The sequence below is a fragment of the Erpetoichthys calabaricus genome, chromosome 5 (assembly GCF_900747795.2).
Source record: "Erpetoichthys calabaricus chromosome 5, fErpCal1.3, whole genome shotgun sequence".
NCBI lineage: Eukaryota > Metazoa > Chordata > Cladistia > Polypteriformes > Polypteridae > Erpetoichthys > Erpetoichthys calabaricus.
The window spans coordinates 128,270,057-128,290,532 of NC_041398.2; the positions used below are offsets into that span (position 1 = coordinate 128,270,057).

Genomic DNA, 20,476 nt, shown 5'->3' on the forward strand with positions numbered 1-20,476 from the left:
ACTTCTTTTTATGTCACAGTGGGGTGATTGCTCAGCTGCAGAATTAGGTTGCCCCACCTCACTTGACTAAACATATAGACTATAAGAAATATAATTTAACAACAAAGCACCAGAAAACAAACTTTATTCATAAACACAAAATCTACTCTCTATATATAAAATCCTAAGTCTAAAAGTGCAACGATTTTATGTGACTTTTTATGAAACGTTTTTTGTCACGCTTTAAATCAGGCTTATTTTAAAACCTACATATATATGTTTGTATCATTCTTTTCAGAATTTATCGAACTTTAATTTGATGCTGTTAGATTTTCAGATCCTTATTCCATTTTTAAATTATAAACTAAAATATCAAGAAAGTCGTGCTTTTTGTCAGTTAAAATGAATGGATCGTTTATTTAGTCTCTTATAAATATTCATCGAGCATAGTGGACCTCAGTTTAACAGGAATACTCCAATCAGTAAGACAGTAAATATTTTATTTTCATTTCATGATTTTTACACTGTTAAATAGTAAATAATTTTTCTTTTACATATTTATAGAATTTCATGATTTTGACTCCAATAAATAATAATTTTTCTTTTGTACATTTACAGATTTTACTAATATTCTGGCCGCAACTGGGGGTTGGGTGCCAAAGGTGCCAGGGGGGCTTGCCCCTCTAGTTATCAATAAACATAATAATATTAATCAAATAATATGAAATTAAAAACAAAAAAAAAAAATAATATTTACAAAATAATATTTAAAAGATAACAAAAAGATTAAATAATGGATGTAGTTGTACAGCAGTATAATACACCAGACCAAAGAGGAAACCTTTTGCACAAGAGCTGAGAAAGGAGGGACCACCAAACATTTTATTGTCACAAAAGGGGCAAGGTCAGTGGTATGAATACTGAGTACAGTGACTAATAAGGAAACTGTATTGACAAAGAGCTGCACAACTGAAGAGGTTCTCAAGCCTGAAGAATTTGGACTTAGACTGTTGCCTGGCACCTCCTATAGTCATAACAATAGGAATATCGAGACTGTGGACTGGTGTCCACAATAGGGATGTGATAAACAGTCCTGCAAAGGTCCTTGCTGGTGTCCCAGTGGCAGCTGTTTCTTATTGCCGGTCATTACAATAGTATTTCTTTGATATATTTATGCTATAAGAATGATGCAGACATGTAGGCTTACTTTGTTAAAATTATAGATTTATAAGGATCTGGTTAAAGAAACATTACAGGGTCAATATTCTAATATTATTAAGTTAACTTACCTGATTGTAATGTTTTACAATCATGTATATAATAAAGAAGAAATGAACCAGGGTTGTGTAAGTCCTCATTTTTTTCAAGTATTGAAAGCAACCATAGATTTGTGATAGCCCATGATATTAGGCTAACAGCCACATTTTTGTGACCATTTATATTAGCATCTCTTTAATTTAAGTAGCTCAAGATTCAGACATTTTTATTTAGCAGCTAAAGGCAATTTTAAACAACAGGGTGGTGGTGTTCAAAGTATAGCATCTGCTGGTAAACACCATATGGAACAGTTGCTTGCAACCATTTAAAAACATGTCCAGATTCTGGATACAGTACTCTGTGGTTGTGGTCCTTTGGTCTTTAACTGTAATTCCAACACATTCCCAAGTGGTTAAACTGAAGCTGATGTTTTCTTCTTTTCAGCAGCTGAGACATAATGTAGTATGGCATGATTCTGAAACCTGCTGTAAAAGTCTTGTTCCATAAACCTACCTCCTTGAGGGCAATAACTTTATAAAGAAAGTCTTTGAGCACCCAGGATTCTGCATTGCACACAGTGACTATTTAAGTAAACGTGCAAAATTGTTTTTATCTTTAGTCTCAATTTCAACAGAATTTCACTTAAAGGCAATGCCCCAATAGGATATAGGGCAATAAATTAGTTAAAAGCAAAGGTTTGGAACTTTGCTACCATTGTCTGAATTTAAAATGACAATGTTTTGGAAATCATGAAATATACAGTCTCAACTGATTTTCAGGACCAAAAAAAACACCCTCCTTCAGAACACATAGCTTGTGCATTTTAAATTGAGTAACTAAAAAAAATTCAGATAAAACTTCTTAATCTAAGACAATTTCTTGAATTTGGCAGTTTAAGATAAATACATTATTTATGTAGTGATGAGCAAAACAATCTGCGCAAAACTGACTTTGTGGCTAACCCAATGTTTTGTTTTACAAAAAAATAAGCAAAATAATTTTAATTTTGCTTCCAATGAAATTCATGCCATTCATACAAAGAAGAAAGGCATTTACTTCCTGTCTGGAAGGGTTTAATGCATTGCATAATTTAAATAAAGACCTCTAGTGGAGAAACAATCTGTGGAATTGAGCAAATTGTTGTAAGAGAAAAGGAAAAAAGTGCTTGAAACTGCCTGCCTGTTAACCTGGGACATCCTTACTTCATTTGTACCAGCACACTCTATACTCTATGACATCATATGTAATATTTAACTTTGTGCTTTGTTCTGTGATAACAGTTTACATATAATAAAGTCTTGTTCTCTAAAATAAATGTTTAGACAAGATCTTTAACGATTAACTATTTTGGGATCTTTGGATATAATTTAATGACAGAGGAGTATTGCTAAAATGTTAAAAAGATAAGCAAAATGACACCTTATTTTGGCTAACAGAACAGATCACAATATGCATGCTATTGAGGCAGCTCAGGATCCTTCTTCAGGCAAGTTATGGTTTCCCATTGCATACATAATGGATAACACAGTACAACACACTACTACTACAGACATTGGTGGGATTGACATGCTTACTAGCTACTCCATGTAAATGAACGTAATTGAGGCTAGGAGCTGTTCTCTTAAGACTAGCCAAACTTACTACGAAGAGATATGCCACTCACATAGTGAGTGGTGCAAATAAAGTACAGCCCTGAATTTCATTTATAGTGATAACTCAAGACACTTTTTATTTACTAAGTATTTCGTAAAACAAATGTCAACTGGGAAAAGGCAATTGCTAGTTGGTGGTGTATTAGGGGCTAGGTGTTAGCAGCAGTGACTTCCTGTGAAGACACAATAATGTGTACAACTGTGCATTTTTGTGTGTATTCAAGTGGAAAATATGCAACATGTCACATTTTTATAAAATGTACAGCAATCCTCCATGGTGATGTGAGCTAGAGGCAAAAATAGAACTGACTTTGATACAGATTACATGCTTTAAGTAGCTGCAGAAGAGATCAGAGATAACACAGAAATGTGAAAGAGGCTTTAGGGAGCAGCATTTCTTATTTCCAACCAAATAAAAACCCAAAAGTCACAAAAAACTTGTAAGTCTTGTAATTGCAAAATCACTTGCAAAGCAAATTTTACCATCACTTTTCACTGACCACTAATTACCTGTGTTTCCTAATGACTTTAATTTACTAAAATTTGATTTTGGGCAAGAAGAACACAATTTCTAGTTCATAAACTTTATGTTTGCAGACCATAAGACATCAGACAGGAAACAATAACTATTTAAAAAAACGTTATTCAAACGATATAGTTTTGAAATTACAATAAGTTACATATTTCAGAGGCTGATTAATATAAATATGAAAAGAGTCTTGGGCTTAACAAAACTTAAAATATGTCTAGGGATTAACAGAAAATACTATAGATTGTTATTAGATCATCCATTTAGAGGCTGATATTCCATTGCAGGGCTGCAGAATCTTACAGGGTATCACACTAAAATAGGGAGAAAGGCAGGAATGAACAGTTAGTCAGACATTAGTCCATTTCTGGATACACTCACATTCACACCTACATTCATTCACCTGTAGCCACATTAGTGTCAACCACTGGACTAATTGGCATTCTGGAGAAAACTTAAATCATGCAATGGAAAAAACCTTGGTGCACATGAGGAGATTATGAAAACTCCATAAAAACAATGACAGTGTGGATATAAGCTTATATATATATATATATATATATATATATATATATATATATATATATATATATATATATATATATATATATATATATATATATATATAAGCAGAGCAATGAGCGCTGAGCAGGCTCCTGTCAATCATGGAGAATCCACTGCATCCACTAAACAGTATCATCTCCAGACAGAGGAGCAGCTTCAGCGACAGACTGCTGTCACTGTACTGCTCCACTGACAGACTGAGGAGATCGTTCCTCCCCCACACTATGCGACTCTTCAATTCCACTCTGGGGGGTAAACGTTAACATTATTCAAAGTTACTGTCTGTCTAGATCTATCTATCTATCTATCTATCTATCTATCTATCTATCTATCTATCTATCTATCTATCTATCTATCTATCTATCTATCTATCTATCTATCTATCTATCTATCTATCTATCTATCTATCTGAGCCTAGCTTGTGTTGATTGTGAGATTATGGACTAACTTGTTTATTTCTTTTTTAATTCACATTACTTTTGTGTAGTGCTCTTCCTCCAGTTAATAATACTGCATTTTACTGTTTATGGCTGAATGTTTTCTATGTACTTTAGATGTACACCTAACATTTGTTTTTTTGTGTCGTAATGTATTCAGTAAAGTATGCATGCATCTACAGTAACTATCTATCTGTAGATAAAATAATTTAGGAGCAACTGATTAACATCAATATTACATTTGTATAATAAATTATGTAACATAAATGTTCCTTTTTAAGAATAAACATATTTTTTAAGAAAAATATGTTTATTGCAAGACAATGTAATGAAAAATATTCTGGATAGAAACTGAGCTCCATTTTATAAATACAGTGGCAAAAAGTTTATACACTCTTGCTTAAAATGTCTGTTACTGTGAATAATTAAGTGAGCAGAAGATTAACTGATCACTAAATGGCATAAATGTAAAGATGACACATTTCTTTAATATTTTAAGCAAGATTACATTTTTATTTCCATCATTCACAAATACAAAATACCAAAAAAAATGAAAAGGGCCTGAAGCAAATGTTTGGGCACCCAACAACAGCCTCCTTGAGAAAGGCTTCTAATTCTGTAAGGTTCTTGGGCCGTACGTACTGCTCTTTTGAGATTTATCCACAGATTTTCAATGATGTTTAGATCACGGCATTGTGAAGGCCACGGCAAAGCTGTTAGCTTGCGCCTCTTGAGGTATTCATTTGAAGATTTTGAGGTATGCTTCAGATAATTATCTTGTTGTAGAACCCATCCTCTTTTTAACTTCAACTTTTTTACAGGTGTGATGTTTGCCTCCAGAGATTGCTGGTATTTATTTGAATCCATTCTTCTATCTACCAATGACATGTTTCCTGTGCCACTGGCTTAACAGAAGCCCAAAGCCTGACTGATTCACCCCCATGCTTAACAGTTGGAGAGGTGTTCTTTTCTTGGAATTTGGAGCCCTTTTTTCTCCAAACATACCCTTGCACATTGTAGCCAAAACGTTCTATTTTGACTTCATCCGTCCACAGGACATGTCTCCAAAATGCATCAGGCTTTTACATGAAGGTTATGTTTATTCAGGTTTTGCTGCACAGTAGAACAGTGCACCCCAACTTCAGCGTCTGCTAAATCTTCCTGAAGGTCTTTTGCAGTCAAACAGGGTTATTTTGCCTTTCTAGCAGTCAAATGAACAATCTTTACAGGAAGTTTTCTATGTCTTCCAGACCTCAACTTGACCTACAACATTCCTGTTTACTGCCATTTCTTAATAACATTACGAACTGGGGAAACCACTACCTGAAAATGCTTTGCTATTTTCTTGTAGCGTTCTCCTGCTTTGTGAGCATCAATTGTTTTATTTTTCAAAGTGCTAGGCAGTTGCTTAGAGGAGCCCATGGCTACTGATTGTTGGGACAAGGTTTGAGGAGTCAGACAATTTATACAAGTTTGTAATTTTCATCACCTGGGGTTTCCTAACAATGACTGTGGACAAGCCATGGCCCTAATGAGCTAAATAAAGTCTGAGACCTCAAATATCTCGAGGTGCCCAAATTTTGCATGGTGCTTCTTTCCTTTAAGCACTGTACAATTGTACAAAACAAAACAACACACTAATATTGCAGAAAATGCTGAAAGGAAACATGTCATCTTTAACTTTATGTCTTTTGTTGATCAGTTCATCTTATGCCCACTGCTCTATTCACAGTAACATACATTTTAAGCAAGGGTGAGCAAAATTTTGCATGCCACTGTATATTTGTAGATCTTATTCTACAAGTCCTATTCTACTTTTGAGTGCTACATAAAGAAGCTCACATTCTGTATTTTATTTAGAATAATGAATATTTTTAATGTAATGAGTTAATGTTATTAATTAGTAATGTTAAGATTTGGCCTCTGAATTGCTACTATGCATTTTTAAATTAATTTTTATATTAAACTGAAGAGATGCTGCTGTCAATGCTGACCCATGCACTGCCCTGCCTAAACTGCCTCGCACACAAGCAGCGAACTTGAGCAATGTCATACAGTGAGTGTAAAAGATCTGATGGCTGCTATCTCTATAACATCTGAGAATATAAGAGACTCTGAGTACTGTAAAGTGGGATATATTAAACATTCCTGTATTCACCTGGTAGCATTTTAATCACTACCGCCTAAAGAGCCCCATTACACCCTATCGGAAAAGCTGGTTATCCAAAAATTAAAAGGATGAAACAGCTAATATCTGGAGTAAGGATACAAGTTATAAGCTTGTCAGGAGATGAAAGAGCCTAAGATCCGCAGTGAAGATAAAAGTAAAGTGGAAAGATTCAGATGTGGTCGGACTTCATATTGTGAGAGATGTTTTATTGCTCAAATATAAGTTGTTTGAACTCTTATATAGCATGCTACGGCAAGTACAGGTACTTTGATATTTTGAATACTGTGGAGAGCTGGCTTATTTCTCTTATTTCAGACACTATTTTAATACTGGACAGGTTTCTTCAGACTTAGTGGAAAAAGCAGGTGGGGGACTGGACATTTTTGTGAATATGCAATGGTGAAAAAGAGAGCACAGTACAATTAAAACTAAAATGTGCATTCCAGACAATGAACCGAGTGACCAAATTCATCCATGTCACTGCCCAGGAAAGTAAGTTACAGCAGTCTGGATGATTCAGCAACAGAAATAATTCACTCTGTACCAATATCTTAATGATAAATCATACTGAATGTTCATGGATTCAAAGAAAAAATCAAATGTCTATTGATTATTTTACATTCATGGATACTGCAAGCTTGACCAATCCTGTCCAATTATTACTCACTTTAAATATAAACCTGTGGTACAATCTGAGCAGGTCTGACCCCATCTTACTACCACCTTCAAGTCTGTCTTTGACAACAGCAGCTCTTTGTTATTCAAGCCAGAAGTTTTTATGTGAAGGATTGTTGATTGTTTATATTATATTATTTTTAATTTTTTCAAGCTTCTGTAAAATTTTAATTTCCTTTTAGAAACTAAAGTATAATCTAATCTAATCTTGCTAAATATTTTCAAAATAAATTTAACGAAAGCCCCAGGAGGAAGTATTTAAATGCCTGATAGCACTGGGCAGAAAAGACCCCGAGAGGCACTTCTTAGTACAGTACATCGTGGTGGAATGAGCCTGTGGCTAAAACTGCTCCAAGAAAGTGCCTCCTGGAGGGGATGTAAGGGATTTTTCATGATGGCATTCAATTTTGCTACCCTTCCTCTTTTCTACATCAGCTTCACAAAGTCCTCCACAACATTCCTGTACTCTGATTTGTCTCCATTATTAATGAAGCCTATAATGGACGAGTCGTCTGAAATTTTCTGTAGATGGCAAGCACTGATATTATGCTTGAATTCTGTTTTGTAGAGTGTGAACAGGAAAAAAGCCAGTATTACACACCACCATTTCTGACACACAGTCCGTCAGCCTCACAAACTGCTGTCTGTTGGTCAAGTAGTCCATGATCCAAAAGATTGTGGGGATTACATTATCTTGTATATAATTTATGCTAATGACAAAAATCACCTTTTAATGTGAAAAATGAAAAAGAAAAAGATATTTAAGATCAGGTCTGTGATTTCAGGACTACTTAAATTAAAAAGCACATTGGAAACAGCAATTCCAATAAATACAGTATTCATTTCTCTAAAGTAATTACTAATGAGGATCTGCCACCTCTGCATCCACTAAACAGTGTTATCTCCAGACAGAGGAGCAGCTTCAGCGACAGACTGCTGTCATTGTTCTGCTCCACTGACAGACTGAGGAGATTGTTCCTCCCTCACACTATGCGACTCTTCAATTCCACCGGTGGGGGTAAACGTTAACATTATACAAAGTTATTGTCTGTTTTACCTGCATTTTTTATCACTCTTTAATTCAATATTGTTTCATTTATCAGTATACTGCTGCTGGAGTATGTGAATTTCCCCTTGGGATTAATAAAGTATCTATCTATCTATCTATCTATCTATCTATCTATCTATCTATCTATCTATCTATCTATCTATCTATCTATCTATCTATCTATCTATCTATCTATCTATCTATCTATCTATCTATCTATCTATCTATCTATCTACTTTAAAATAAGTTAATTGGCTTAAAGATGAGGGCACAACTTCCTCTTGATCTAGTCTTTTTAATGTGTAACCTACTTTGGCTATGAGTACACCAGACATATTTTGTGAATAGGAATTGCCAAATGATGCAGTATTGATATTTTAGATATATTAAAAATGTAAACATATGTTTAATTTTATAAATTACATTAGAATTTATTTGCCAATTAATACAGAAACCATTATAACCCTGAATTAGAAGAAAAAACAACAGCTACTGTACATTTTTGAAAGGAGAGATGTGAATTAATTCAAGAAATATTGATGGTTCTTTTTTTTATAAATCAAAGATAGATCCCACAGAAATTCAGCATGTGATCCAGGATGTGCTTTTATCCAGAGCACATAGCCCTGCTACCAACTGACTTACTACCCTTTTTAATTTTGAAATATGAAAAGCACAATCCTGTCACTCACTTTTTAACAGAACTTCAAATATAAAACCTTTAGATCAAAACACCATCTTCAAGTCCCAGCTCTCAAGATTTTGAAGTGAGTATTAACATTTATTAGTCTTGTGGTCCAGACCACACATAATGGGAGTACAGCCTTGATTTGCTTCATAATTCAGATTATTGCTATAATTTTATTTCAGATGTGTAGCAGATACCTCACACATTTTAGCATGAGCAAATGTGCTTTGAATTGTTTACATTTAATTACAGAGCGGAATAAAATACTTCAAATGTGGAAGTTATGACTCTTGTCTGTACCACAAACCACATAACACTAGTACTCTTACATTAATTTCAACAAGAAGAATGTATTTAGCAACTGTGCCTATTGCTCAGAATCCTTTATCCAGAATATAATAACTTCTAAAGTCATGCCTACCAGAACTTAGGTAAGTTGATTTATAAAATAAATATCTCAAACAACTGAAAAAAAATGTTCTTGATCTTTAAAGGAGTTTTGATTATTTTCAGACTTACATATGAACATAGCATACCTTGTTACGATCTTGGACTACAAGCACCCTTCCTGTTGCTTCATCAAAAACAGTGCCTAGAAATCAATGAACAGAAAATTATGAAAATGGCATTTGTGTTTGCACCAAAAAGTTTTTCTTCTTCGGTCCTTCTTTAATGTTACTGACATATTCTCTGCCACCCAGCTACCCCATTTTTAAATAGAAAGGCCTGAAATATCTACATTAAAAAATGCAAACACTATTCTTGATTTTTTAGACCAGTGGAACACCACAAAGAGCATGCCAAAGTTAATTACTGCTGTTGCTACATCTCTTACCTTGAGGATGTCATGTTACCCAGCTACGCATTGCAGGAGAGGATGGATTATACGACTGCTGCAGGATTTTTCAGCACAGTTTCAAATTTCCAAAGTATCTCAAACCTGATTCATTTTGACAGCCAATTAATGCATTGCCTGACAGCACAAGGGAATGTATAAGTATGATGAGTTCAGTGTTTCTTTTCTCTTTATCAATTCTGTTGTGGTACAACAAGCACAAGACATGTCCCAGTCACACTGTATGGATTGTACTTCTGGATGAATACTACAAAAGTAACTGAGTTACTGGGGATCTAAAACTGCACAACTGCTTTGACTTGCTAATATTACATACATGTAGCCTGAAAATTCCTAGAAAAATCTTGTAGCGTGATGGGGGTTTCAGGTAAATGGTTCAGAAATGGCAAAATAGGCTTTTCAAATATATAAATAATCTCAAAAGGACCTCAGGCAGGGGCATGTCTGCCAAGAAAATCCCAAGCCCAAAAAATGAGCTGCCCTAGCTGAAACTAGGTCTTTCGTTCTAGGTCAGTATAATCTTGAGCTTTGCATGGTCTAAGCACTGCTAATTCACAACTCCTCCAACCAACCAATTTATTAAAGTGCATCCCAAACAACCACTGTAAATCATTTACTCATCAAATGCTGGGAATCAGAATCACATACATTATATTAACACTAGCCAGCAAAGAAAAGCTTTTATAAACAGGCATCTCAATAAATATAAAAATCAGGAATAAATACAAAGATGAATTACGTCCAATTCCCAATTTCACTTATATCTTCTTTGCAAGAGCCAACTTAGTGATTTCGAAATTAAGTTAATCAATCACACAAAGCTCTGTGGCAAATCTCACAAATATTAGAAAGTTGCAACAATCTTTGAACATCTTTAAATTCTAAGAGTATCCCATATGTACAATTTTCCCTAGTTTCCATATTCTAGTTACAGATTATACACAGTATATAGTACAATACAGTTTTGTGCAATAATTTGTTGAAAATTCTGCATTAACTGAATCCAAAGTCATTTAAACATAACATATATAATTAAAAATATAACATGCATCATTCAACAATTTAGGCATACCAACTAAAAAAAAGTGGTTTGGACTTTAAGAAGTATATCTAAAATATAAGCAGGATACATAAATCATAGCATTGCTGATTCAAGTAACCAAGCAACAATGAATCCTGCCCATGTAAATCCAATTGGGTCTCTTTTTAAAATACCTTAATAAGCAATGTGTATTTAGACCAATCTTTTCTAAAAATAAGATCATTCTGCCCCCTTGAAGTAAGATTTAAAAATACCACAAAAATCATTCTGCTGTGAACTGTACTACTATAACTGTAAAAGAGTTGATAGATACAAAGCTGATTCTAAGACCCTTAATGGAAATAACCTGGTTCAGAAAATGAATGGATAGGTTAAAAATTAATGTATAGATGTACAAAAGGAAAAAGCCCTAAAATAGATAGATAGATAGATAGATAGATAGATAGATAGATAGATAGATAGATAGATAGATAGATAGATAGATAGATAGATATCCATTGTGAGGAGAAACTGAAGTGTTACAGCAGAGGTTACACAAAACAAAGATAATATATGGTTTATCTTGTAATCTTTAGAACTAACTTCTTCATACTTTTGTAATGTGAATGGCTCCAGGATTTTCGTGGGGTTCTTTACTTTATAATTTGTTTTACTTCTAGTCTCATATCACTTGTGGTGGAGAATGCCACTTTGACATTGATTAGTATGTTACAGTGAATTATATAGTTAGAGTTTGGCCAAAGGACAGTGAAATTGCCTAATGTTACAAGTCTGGTGTAACAGTTATGTCTACAGCTGGTGAATGTAAAATTTATTATGCATGCAGCCTCGTGGATTAAGGCTTCATTAGCTATACAATATGAACTATGACTCACATGTTACAGTATTTTTCACACACATTATAACAAATGTGAATGGCTGTTATTCAGTAATCTAATTTTTGGTTATGTTGTATCTAAGATACAATGGTATTTTTATAACTTACTAATGCAATGATGTTTTTCTTTTCCATTTAAGTTTTCTTAACTTGTCTCCTTCCACGCAGTTCCTTCTTGTACTATAGGAATGCAGTTTTATTTTAAAACCAATCTGGCCAAACGTATGGAAATTGATGTCATAGAAGCTCTGAGCACATTTCACTCCAGACCCAGAAACTGAAAGCCATTATTATGTAGGAGTATGTAGGAAAATCTGCTTCCTATAGTCAACCTCACTTATGAGCTTATAAATCAAGCAAAGGAGGGCAGAAAAGTCAACTTAATTTTAGAATTTTTGATTTAAAATCTTGCTGCTACTGGAAACAAAAGCAGGATACAATTAGTCATTTATCAGAGTTAACAGCCTGTGAAATGATGCAGGCTTAAAATTAAAGTAGGAACTGATTCATTATGTGTAATTTTGAGCCCCAAACCGCAAACACAGTAATGCCCATCACAATTCCAGGTTCAAATAAAAGTTTTTTATTTGCTTCCAACACTTTTCTTACACAAAAACCAACCACAATACACAAATACAAACTCTCCTTCCGCCTCCAGTTGAGTGTTCCCTGCTGCTTCCTGATTACTCGATTAAGCAAGGTGGTGCCTTTAGGCAGTATCCAAAAACCACAACAGGGCAGCGTTTCCTGGCTCCAACTCCCATACCACCCTGTGGGTGTTTTAGTTAAGTTCAGCCCTGAGGACACTACCACCTATTGTTTGGGGGGAAAGAATTGGTACTGATACGCCCATTTGCCCAGTCCATCCATTATGGCCTTAAGGCTGGGTAAGAAATCCCTCCTTTATCCTGGCTAGTATGTCTGTCCTTCCTTACATAATATATGTTACTGGCCAAACCCGATTTTAAGAACAAATTAGTTCAGACTATACAAAACCAGTTTGCGACATTTGAAAAGTTTCAGACAACATTCTATCGCGACTACCATGATCCATAGCCACATGGGCTGCACAGATGACATCATATAGTTCAGGTGAAAGTTATCATTTTATATTTTCATTATCATCATTTTGTGCGACAAGATTTTTTATGACTCTGATTTCCAGTACATTAAATTGTTTTAACCTTCTTTAAAATGAGTCAATTTTTCAGTTTCGCTTCTTATCCCCTCAAGGTTGCTGGATATCATGGCTAGCCTGTACACTGGTGCTGTGCTGTGCAGAGTGGAGGCAGAACTTCTGCGTTTTCACCAGTTGATTCTGGAGTTCGTCAGGGGTGGGTTCTTCCTCCTACTCTGTTCAATGCTTGCATGGACTGGGTGTTGGGCAAGGTTGTGGGGTCTAGCGGCTGTGGGGTATCTGTTGGTGAAGAAAGATTCACTAATCTTGACTATGCTGACGATGCTGTGATCTTTGCGGAGTCAATGGAGGCTCTGATCGGGGCTCTTGAGAGACTGAGCAAGGAGTCTGAGTGTCTGGGTTTGTGAATGTCCTGGATAAAAACCAAGATCCAGACCCAGACAGCAGTGTATCTGTCTGTGGAGAGAGTGTTGAACTTGTCGAGAGGCTTATTTACTTCAGACGTGACATTCATGTCTCTGGTGACTCTTCCTATGAAGTCAGTAGATGGATTGGGAGAGCATGGATGGTCATGAGGATGTTGGAAAGGGGTGTGTGGCGCTCCCGATACCTATGCAAAAGGACGATGGTCCAAGTCTTTACAACAACAACAACAACATTTATTTATATAGCACATTTTCATACAAAAAAGTAGCTCAAAGTGCTTTACATAATGAAGAAAAGAAAAATAAAAGAGAAAGTAAGAAATTAAAATAAGACAACAATAGTTAACATAGAATAAGAGTAAGGCTTCCTGTCTTGCTATATGGTTGTGAGACATGGATGCTATCCAGTGACCTGAGTCGAAGACTGGACCTCTTTGTTACTGTGTCTCTTCGGAGAATCCTTGAGTACCGCTGCTTTGACTTTGTGTTGAATGAGCAGTTGCTCATGGAGTCCCACATGTGGCACATTACCTGCATTGTGAAGGGGCGTCAGTTACGGCACTATGGCCATGTGGCGCAATTCCCCGAGGGTGATCATTGTTGAGCACCCAAGTGGCTGGAACAGGCCAAGGGGACATCCACGTAACACCTAGCTGCGGCAGACAGAGGGTCATTTCCGGAGAGTGGGACTGGAATGCGTGTCTGCCTGGGGGAAAGCACTGAACAGAAAAGGAGCAAGAACCCACCCCTGACAAACCCCAGAATCAACTGGTGAAAATGCAGAGGCTCTTCCCTCCACTCTGCACAGCACTCACAGCACCAGTGTACAGACCAGCCATGATATCCAGCAACCTTGAGGGGATCCCATGTAGTCTCAGGATGTCCCACAGGGCAGCTCCATCAACTGAGTTGAACACTTTACGAAAATCGACAAAGGCTGCAAAGAAACTCTGCCAATATTCGCTTTTGTGGTCCATGGGAACTCTCAGTGCCAGGATTTGGTCGATTGTAGACTTCTTAGGTGTAAAACCAGACTGCTCTGATCTCTGGTAGGTGAGCAAATGATCACGGATCCTATTGAGGACGACCCTAGCAAGGACGTTTCCCAGCACCAAGAGCAGTGTTATCCCCCTGCAGTTGCCACAATCCAAGTGATCACCATTTCCTTTCCAGATAGGGACGACAAGTCCCATTTTCCAGTCAGTTGAGAGCAGCAATAGATCAAAAGATAATAAATGACATTTACATATATACAAAAGAAGGAGTAGTAAAAGGATAACAAGCAATAAGGAAATAGATCAATAGATCAATGTACTGTAATGACATCTTGGTAAAGAAAAAAAACAGCAGACTGAAATGTAAACAATGAAGGGAAAAACTTTTTATGAAGGAGTGAGGTTCAAAACAGAAGAGAGAGTAAGAGAATTAAGAAATGTACAGAAGAGAATAGGTAGAAAGAAAAATCTAGTAAATTACAGGATGTGTACATTTGTCAACCTCACTCACTTTTGGTTGTGTAGGACACATTAACTGAGCCAGTATTTAAACTGATGCAGTTGCTACCTGCTTGTGTTGGATGTTAGGAAACCACTTCTTCTGTATTTCTCCCTGGCAACTCGACTCGAGCTTTATTGCTAAACACATCTTTCTTAAGCTTAGTCACAGTTTGCTCCTTCCACTTCACAGCCCAGACCTCTTATCATTCTGTTCACTGTCTTAAGTGAAGCTATACAGAACAAACTCTGTGTTATCAATGTCTTGTGCCCCCTAGCAATGCATTTGAAATTTTACATAACGTTTTCCTCTAGTGGTCCTTCTTAGAGGTTGGAGTGCATTTATTTTAGTATACCATACCAAGGAGAAGAAGAACTTGAGACTGGACCATTTAGGAGTTAGTAAATTATTTTGAACAGCCCATCAAGGCCTGATCCTCTCTCTTTGTCCTGTGCAAGACACTTCACCTTCTTCACTCCTTCCACCCTATTGCTAGTGCAGCTGCATGCCAGTGGCCTTCATTTGCAAACACAGCAAGCCGTATAACTTGCCATGCTTCTCAGTGCTGTGCCTAGAAAAGAATGCAGTGCCTTAGAACAGCCTCCTTGCTACAATATTATTATTGACAAATATCGATCAACAAATGAAAAAACACATGTCGGCTATTTTTCTTTTTTCTATAACTTCACCAAATAATTTTGCATATACGACAAGCCCCATTACTCTGTGCTATCTCTTCTCAGTGCTGTGCCGAGAAAAAGATGCAGTGTATTAGAATACCCCCTTGCTACAACATTATTATTGAAAAATACTAAGAAATAAAAAAAGTGTTGGCTAATTTTCTTTTATTTCTATGGCGTCACTGAATTTCAATCAAATCCATCAAGACATTTTAGAGATTTGGCGGTATTTAGTTTTTCTACTGGAGGTGTACCCCAAAATATTGATATATTGAAATGTCCTTTCTTAGTGGATTCCTATTGACCTACATGTACCATCCTGGCAAATTTCAGCTTTGGTAGGAAATAATGGGTAAAAGTGTTTTTGTTGTTGAGTGAATGAGTGAATTGGTGAAAGAATGAATGAGTCGTATAGTGTATATATATATACGTAGGTATTAATAGAAGAGCAATTGAGAGAGAGAGAGCAAAAGACAGAGAGACATAGAGATTATATTATAATGTTATTATAAACAAAAATACTGATAATGACAACATCTGTTTTTAATTTTTTAAGAGAACACTAAATGCACTGTTCCAAATAATTATGCAAAATGATTTTGAAACCATTTAATAGATCATAATGAACTCAAACCACAATCTGGTGTATTTGTTGCATGAACAAATTATTTTTCAAAAAATAAAATACAATGTAAAATAAAAAACATATTTACAGATCAAGTTACACTTTCATATGTGTGCCTTTATTTGATATGACTTTAACAACTCTCTAATACATTGAACTTTTAAGTCTATGTATAATTTCTTCCAGCATTTCATTTGAGAATGTTGAAAAACGTAATGCTGGCCATGAGAGAAAGGTGCCAGCACACACTATGCTGTTTGCTGTGTATGGGATGGTGTAGCTGCAGACCGGTCAGAATGCCCATGTTAACTCTTGCCCGCTGCTGAAAGTGCCTATACAATGGGCATGTGAGCATCAGACCTGCACCATGGAGCAATGGATGAAGATGGCCTGGTCTGATGGACGGCTGGGTACCTTTGCACTGTTTACCTAGGGAAGAAAGGATGCACTATGGGAAGAAAGCAACCTGGCGGAGGCAGTGTGACGCTCTGGGCAATATTTTGTTGTGAAATCTTGGTTCCTGGCATTCATGTGGCTCTTACTTTGACACATACTTAAGGATTGTTGCATACCACATACAACCCTTAATAACAATGGTATTACCTGATAGGAGTGGCCTCTTTAACTCTTTGAGGGCTAAATATTTTTTACAAAAAAACATATTTTTCTGAATAACAATAGTTTAACATAGAAATGTGGTATAGCGGGTCCACAGCTCATGCCAAAAGGGCTAGTTTTTAAAATAAATAATCGCCGCACTCATGACTTAGCGAGGGGTGGTGGTGTGTGTGTGGCCGAGCGGTTCCTGGGGAGTTCGTGATGCGGGCAATTCTCACTTAAGTGCACAGGTGAGGAGTCGTCTGCATCTGTAATTGTTCCCGGGAGCTGCTGATTGCCACAGCTGATCCACGTCCCCGTGATATATAGAAGCGCGAGGCGGCTAGTAGGGGAGGATAAAGAAAGGAAGGATGGACGGAGGTTAAGGAGGAGAAGACGGCAGGAGAAAGCAGGTGCAGGAGAGAAGGAGAACGAGCGAGCGCAGGCTCGTGCTGATAACAAGTAGCTGGGAGGGTTGAGCCCGACTTGGGTGTTTGGCTGACACCCGAGGGCCGACGGTAGTGATCGCTCCTGCTGAGTGCTTGTTTGGAGCAGGAGTGACCGGGAGAAGGTTGGCTTGCCGTGGGAGTCGGATATTTGGAATAGAAGCCCCGGTGTGAGCGTCCTGGTCGCTGGGGAGGCCAAGTCTGGGTCTGGGTGAGCAAAACCGCAGCCAGGGATTGGAAGGCCACCAGACCAGTAGAGCAAAGAAGGTCAGCTGCATGTAGGGTGACTCCCCTGGTGCATAGCCGGGACTGGAGAAATGGGGGAGTCACCAGTAATAGAAGGCACCGGGCTTTGTGTTTTTAAAGAGACTGCTTCCAGCAATTGTTTTAACCTGGTTTTTTTTTTTTTAAAGGCTTTTGTCTATTGGATTTTAACCCCCACTTTTCACCTCTGTTTTTATTGGATTATGTATTTAAGGAATTGATGCAGTGCACTATTTATTTGGACACTGTTTTGTTGTTTTTAAAATAAAAGCACTTGGCACTTTTACACCATCCCCTTGTTTCATTTTTGTGCCTCACTGCCAAGCTCATCGGTTACATTACCGATGGTGTTGGGTTCAAGGGCTCCCAAAAGCAAGATGGGAGCGTGGAGCAAACCCGCATCGTCACAAGAAATCAACATAAAACATCTGTTGCTGCATGCTGTGGCTGCCAGTTTGCCAAGAATGTGCGGCAGGCATGCTGCCAGGCTGTCTTCACATGGCTGGGGCAGCAGCAGTGGTCACTGTCGCAATTTATTGCAGTCTGGTTTCTATCTCTTATCATTGTTAAGTGGCGGTCCTCCCAGGCGAACAGTGGCGTAGGTGTGTCAGCTACTTGAACCTGTTCAGCACCATGATTAGCTGGGGACCAGTCAGCTTAAGCTGGAACCTCATATTCATATTCACAATCGGAGTCCGACAAGTCATAGTCCAATTCAGAGAGAATAGGTAAAACGTCGTCCATGGAGTATTTTTTGCTTTAAATGTCCACTTTGATCTCTCACTAGCTGTCAGGGCCATTTTTGCCATTGTTTGTGCCTTGCTACTCACGGGAGCGCAGGAAATCTCAGTCAAAACCAATGAAGCTACCTTTCCTTCTAGCAACAAGAGTCCAACTAAAACATAACGGTTGGTTTTGTCACAGTTTACAATTGATTACCATCGTCAACTCCTCCTTTTGACAAAAGTCGACATCAACCCTGAAAGAGTTAAGCAGGATAATGTGCTCTGTCACACTGCAAATGTTATTCAGGAATGGTTTGAGAAACATGACACAAAATTCAAAGTGTTAACTTTACCTCCAAATTCCCTAGACCTCAATCCGATTGAGTTTCTGAGGGATGTACTGGGAAAACAAATCTGATCCATGAAGGCCCACCTAGCAACTTACAGGAATTGAAGGAACTGGTCCTAACATCTTGGTGCCAAATAGCACAGGACACGATTCAGATGTGTTGGGAAGTTCAAGCCTTGATGGTTTAGAACTATTTTGGCAGAATAAGGGTGAACTACACACTATCATGCAGGTAGTTTTAATGTTGTGGCTGTTTAATGTTGGTGTATTTTGTTGTTGCTATTATTATTATTATTGTGAAAAACCTTGGAAGAGAGAGAACAGTCTCCACTAAACACTCCAAATCCACAGTGCAGGGTTTGCCTACAATGTCCGTGTCTGTGCTCCATCTGTTGTTGACATTGACACACAAACCTCCACCTCTGTTCTTCCCATAAACCCCAGTCCTATAAACAGAGCAACTGGCTAACTCAATAGCAGTGTCGAGAACAAAACAATTCAATTAAGTCTCTTTAAATCTCATCATACAGTTGCTCAGATTGTGTGAAGCAGTCTGTTGTGATGTGAAATTTTGCATACAACTTGATAAATATTTTGTAGGTCTTTATTTGTAACTTAGGCAAAGTAATGTAATATTAGTGTTACATTAGTGAGAAGCATTCATGTTTACCCCCCCCCCCTTTTAGGAATGGGTCTCTTTGGATTTTACGATAGGGTTGGGGTGGGGGGGGGGGGGGGGAGTGCCTCAAACCAGTTTGGCAAGTGTTTTTCTGCTAAAGTCTCTCTCTCAAGCTCCACACAAAGCCAGGCTGCCTAACTGCCAAGCTTTACCTTAACATATGGTTTGGGGGGCAGGTGTGAAGATGTCCTATCCCTCCATTGGTCTGAATTATGACTTTTTGGAATTGGCTTGTATCAAAAGCTTTTAAGTACTATGACACCCTATTGGCTGTAGGGGTTGGACAGAAAACCTATATATTTGCTTGCTTTACCAAGCTCTCTCTCTTACCAACTGATGAAGGAGCATCTCACACATCATGAACTGAAAAGGACAACACAATGAAGTGCACAGCTCGGCAGCCATATTGAGACAGGCATGCGGCCTGTTCTGAAGAAAGCTGACCACAAAATGATGCCTTAACTAGAGACATTTTAAGTAACTAACAAGTCTGTGTGCTGCCTGAAACTACACATCACCATTTATCGGCTTGTATGGTTGCCAATATTCAAATGTACTTTGCATATTGTTATTATTTATGAATATTACCAATAATACATTGTTTAAATTGTAACTTAACTCATGCTTGTCTTTTACTACACCTAATTGCCTGAGGTTATAAATGTAGAAGGGAAGGTGGGCAGAAGTTATATACTATAATAACAATAAACAGTGGTAAATCTATGGGATTTGAGGCATTCTGACAAAGGCTACATTTTAATAATACAAAAGGGGAAAGTAGAGCAATATATTACTCTACAAAGACAAAACACAGTCTGAAATCTAATCTTGCCCATCTAATTGAGAAGGGACCTGGAGTTAGCAAGAAAAAGACTTGGTAAGGCTGATCTGCATAGTTTAGTATTTAGCCTAGCTTATAGCTTGGCTTCTGCTTTCTTTCCTTTCGCCACCTACATCGTCTCACCTAAGGAATTAAAGCTCTGACAGGTTTTGGGGAGAGATGGATCTTTGGTAGAATAAATTCTGTGTTAAAAATATAATCTGTGCATTAACCTCTGATATAAAGTAACTGAGGATTGCTTGATGAAATTATGTGCTATTGCTCTTCCATTAAAAACAAAACATAAAACAGCTAATCTAAGCAAAAAGGCTGCAGGCAAAAGAAAGCCAAGCCACTGTGTCTGCAAATACCAGCATACTCTAGTTAAATGTATTTTTTATTATTTGTGTAATTTTTAATGGTTCCAAATTATGGATTTACAGTGCATCCAGAAAGTAAG

The 20,476-nt window shown here is 37.2% G+C and overlaps 1 protein-coding gene across 1 annotated transcript in view; it reads right to left on the reverse strand.

The window, feature by feature from the left end:
* nudt6 (nudix (nucleoside diphosphate linked moiety X)-type motif 6) overlaps positions 1-20,476 on the reverse strand; it is a 62,676-nt gene that overhangs the window by 20,267 nt on the left and 21,933 nt on the right. Inside the window, exon 3 of the mRNA XM_028802033.2 lies at positions 9,536-9,591. Within this exon, the coding sequence (XP_028657866.2) occupies positions 9,536-9,591 (56 nt within the window). The remainder of the gene's footprint in view (positions 1-9,535; positions 9,592-20,476) is intronic.